This window comes from Salarias fasciatus, chromosome 6 (genome assembly GCF_902148845.1).
Source record: "Salarias fasciatus chromosome 6, fSalaFa1.1, whole genome shotgun sequence".
In the NCBI taxonomy this organism is placed as follows: Eukaryota; Metazoa; Chordata; class Actinopteri; order Blenniiformes; family Blenniidae; genus Salarias; species Salarias fasciatus.
Window position 1 is genome coordinate 39,525,947 of NC_043750.1, and position 3,903 is coordinate 39,529,849.

Genomic DNA, 3,903 nt, shown 5'->3' on the forward strand with positions numbered 1-3,903 from the left:
TCTTTATATCAAGATCTTCATTCAAGTCAACAATCATTACACATCATATCAAGAGATAATCAATATGTCACAGAAAGACATCCAAAACCAATATTTCTGGCTTCCAGACAGGAAGCATTCGTTCGCTGTGGTTGTTGAAAAAACAACATCATATTTACAGAGAATGGTGGATGGCGTGAGTCGGGTGAACGGAACAACGACCGATGAGAAGATTTATTACTTAATCTCCTGCAGGTTGCTGTTTCTACTGCCAGCACTGTCCTTCGCCGTGTGTCACTGTTTACTGCCTCTCTCCTTATTGCTGCATGAAAGCGCCCCCCCCACCCCCACCCCTCATCCCTCCTCCCTTTCTTCCTTCAAAGAAACTCTGCTCCCCTCCCGGCCCCGTCGTCTACCTCATCCAGCCCACATCTCCTCTGACGTCTCTACATTTCTCCCCCTGCCAGCTTCACAGTGTTTTCCTTCCTTCCCTCGTGTAGAAAAAGCCTCCTCCTCACTGCGCGCGGTGCTCTGTCCTGTAGAAACACAAGCCTTCACAGTTTTCATGGATCGAGATGAAAGTGATTGTCCACAGAGATCAGGGTGAACACTCACAAAGTACATACCTATTTACATGACACTTTAAGTGGTTACAGTATTGTCATTACTGCGCAACGGATTCTAACAGTAATCGTAGCATCGGTAGCAGCCAGTTAATTGGATGCACAAACAGCACTAGTAGTTTGAACTAAGTTGAGGTGACGAGACTGACGACGTCAGTCACAACCGCTATGGAATTGTGTTCGTATCAGAGATGGCCTCAGCCCTCGTAGCCCTGATTGCAGGGAATCATAAAAAGACATCACACAGGTAAGACACAGAAAGCCAAACCTGTGAAGCATTGTAGATATATGCCACCTTAGCTGATGAACTCTTAGCAGCCCTGAAAGAGTTAAGCCCTGTAGGTTTTAGATTCAAGATCGAACCATCCCCCCTATCTCCCCAGCTGTGTAGCGCGGATTAGCTTACAGCAGAGTGGGCAAAGGGGGTGTAGAGAGTCTATCAGGGGTCCTCGCAGCCTTTAAAACAGGCTGAAAGGGGAAAGGGTGTCGTACTAAGAGTCACATTCAACCAAATAGCTGTTGAAGGCTGAAGCAGAGGGTGAATACAGAGAGGGCTAGTAGTGAGAAGAAAGAGGGTGAGGAGGGTCTGGACGAGGCAGCAGATGGAGGCAGATCGAACTCGGGTGGACATTCGAGCTCAAAGCACCGCAGGGTGACACCCGAGTCCTCGTTGCCGTAGTTTGCCCAGTACTCTTCTGGGTCAAGTTTGGGCAGAGCCAGCTCCTCCTCACCGAGCTCATACTTCACCACTGAGGTGGTCGTGGACGGGCCTTTTCCATACAGACCGGCTTTAACAGTCTCTGAGGCTTTTTCGAAGATGCCTTTTGTTGAGGACTGGGGCTTGTTTTTGTGGAACCACCAGCGGGTCTTGGTGCTGAAGGTGGTGGTGGTGGATCCGGCAATGGAGCCGGGATCGGGCAGGGGGCAGAGGGCGAAGTCCATCTCACGAAGGAAGCGGAGGTCCTGGCCGCGGCGGTTTGACGGGGAAGCGCACATCACCTCGGACGAAGAGACGCGAGCCTCGCGGAACCACTCCCACAGGGCGCGGGCCTCGCAGCCGCAGGACCAGGGGTTGGCGTTGAGGCGCAGGAACTCGATGCCCTGGGTGTCCCTCAAGGTCTGACTGGGAAGCTCGGCCAGGGAGTTGTTGAAGAGGAAGAGCATGGTGAGGCGGCCGAGGTCACGGAAGGCGCGGCGGTTCACCTGCCGGATGCGGTTGTCGTGCAGGAGGAGACGGTCGAGGTTGACCAGGCCACGGAATACGTTTTCTGAGAGAGTGCGGATGCGGTTTCCGTGCAGGAAGAGCTGACTCAGGTTGATGAGGTCTGAGAAGATATCATCCTGCAGGAAGTGCAGGTTATTCTCCTGAAAGGCAGAAAGAGGGGAGGAAAGAGTTCAACGTGAGAAGATCAGATACACTGTGTTTGATTTCTTCTCTCTGAAAGTGGACATGTGATGCTGTGTGGGTGGCTGCATTATGTGAGTATCCAACTGGGTGGCCCAGTTATCTCTGTGCATTGATTGCATTTCCAGCGCCCCTACCTGCAAGTAGAGGAACTGCAAGCTGTACAGCTTGTGAAAGATGTCATGGGGCAGAGCAGTGAGCCGGCAGCGGTGCATGTGGAGGCTCTGGAGCTTCTCCAGGCCGCGGAAGGCTCCTCCTTCCAGCCTGTGGAGGTTCGGGTTGTCCCCCAGGTCCAACTCCTCCAAGTCCCTCAGCTCACTGAAAGCCCCAGCTTCAATCCAAGTGATATTGTTGGAAAACAGCCACAGAACCTGAAATTGCGACACATAATCAGAAAATCATGCTCAATCACATTTTCTGACTTTTTTATGATCATTATAATTTTTATTGCACTTTTTATCGTCATGCTGCAAATGCAGACGTTAAAATGAGTTCTCACCTGAGTTCCAAAGCCAAAAGAGCCAACTCTAAGCTCCGTGATCCGGTTGTTCTGGAGGAACACGCGCTGCGACTCATAGGGCACTCCGACCGGGACGGCGGTGAAGTTCTGCGCCTGGCAGCTCACGGTCATGGGCGTCGGGTAGCACACGCACAGGTGCGGGCACGCCGATGCCGGACTTGGCTTGCCGAGGACCAGCCACACCACCAACCAGAGGGAGAGACCGCCTGGAGGAGAGTGAGGAGGAAAGAGAGAGGACGGTGAGTTAAGACTCAGTGCATTCGTCTCCATTCAGTAGAAACACAGTATGCAGAAACCAAACGACAGAATGCAAATATGAGAACATTTTGGAACTCAGGTTACAAATATGCAGCTGTTTGATACATTTCAGCTGCAGTAACAGCAGTAATAAGAGTATGAACAACGTCTCTTTGCATTCTGTGAAGTTTACGCATCAGCAATGCACCTGCGCCGAGCGTTACGCACAGCCTAATCAATGAAGTACCGCATCAAAACTCACAAAGTTTGTCTCAGTAGTGATGAACAGTTCTTAGAAAAATAATCTGAGTAGAATGCACATGCAATTTCACTAAGATATATCACTTAATAAGACAGAACTATCAAATCATTTTTTGCTTTTGTATGATCAGTCTAATAAATGCTCAATTTAAGGCACTTCACATAATAACCACCTTCATCAAACACTTAGAAATCATTGCACATTTCCAAATGAGAGCAAAAGAAACTGCTTTATGAAGGGATTCACGCTGCATCCAAAGCCAGAGAAGATCGGAGAAAAACTTACTTTTGCAGTTGCGCACGATGGAGCATCGTCGGCTCCGAGAAATAGGAGAGGTTTCCATCCTGAACCAAAAGCCCAAAGCGAGTTAGCCTGAAAGACCGAAGTAAAGCCTGCTATCTCCGCTGATGCCCTGGTTCCCGAGTCGGAGCGACTGAGAGTGTGCCGGTTGATGGCTACCAGTGGTCCATATATACTCCAGCATCCCGTTGGTGCCTACGGCAGTGGGTACCGTGGAATCTCCTACGTCACTGACAGGGGTCATGAATGAGTGAGGGCGGAAAGGAACGGAAAGGGGAGGGCGGACCGCTGGGGATTCTCCGGGTGATCTGCTACGCGCGTAAAAGCTGGTTGGAGACGTGCGCTCAGACTCGGTGAGAGGAGGAGACTTTCTTTACGCACGTAGGAACCAGAGGAAGGGAGGGCCATAGAGTGAACGTGGAATCAGTAGAAGTAGAAGGAGGGAGGGGGGAGGCAGGGATGAGCCAAGGCACAGTGCCCGGTAATGATGACTGGGCTTTGTGGAGGAGCGGAGGACGGGTAGGAGAAGAGCGCACTGCGCTTCCTGGCTGAAACTCTCAGAGACTCTTATGGTCTG

At 51.0% G+C, this 3,903-nt stretch overlaps 1 protein-coding gene across 1 annotated transcript; it reads right to left on the reverse strand.

Moving 5' to 3' along the window:
* Positions 1-345: 345 nt before the first annotated feature.
* rtn4rl2a (reticulon 4 receptor-like 2 a) lies at positions 346-3,576 on the reverse strand. The gene is made up of 4 exons (XM_030094532.1): positions 3,312-3,576; positions 2,507-2,733; positions 2,145-2,378; positions 346-1,967 (listed from the first exon to the last, which is right to left on the reverse strand). Exons 1-4 carry the CDS (start codon positions 3,367-3,369, stop codon positions 1,107-1,109), a joined length of 1,380 nt encoding a protein of 459 aa, XP_029950392.1. The 5' UTR covers positions 3,370-3,576; the 3' UTR covers positions 346-1,106.
* Positions 3,577-3,903: the final 327 nt, after the last annotated feature.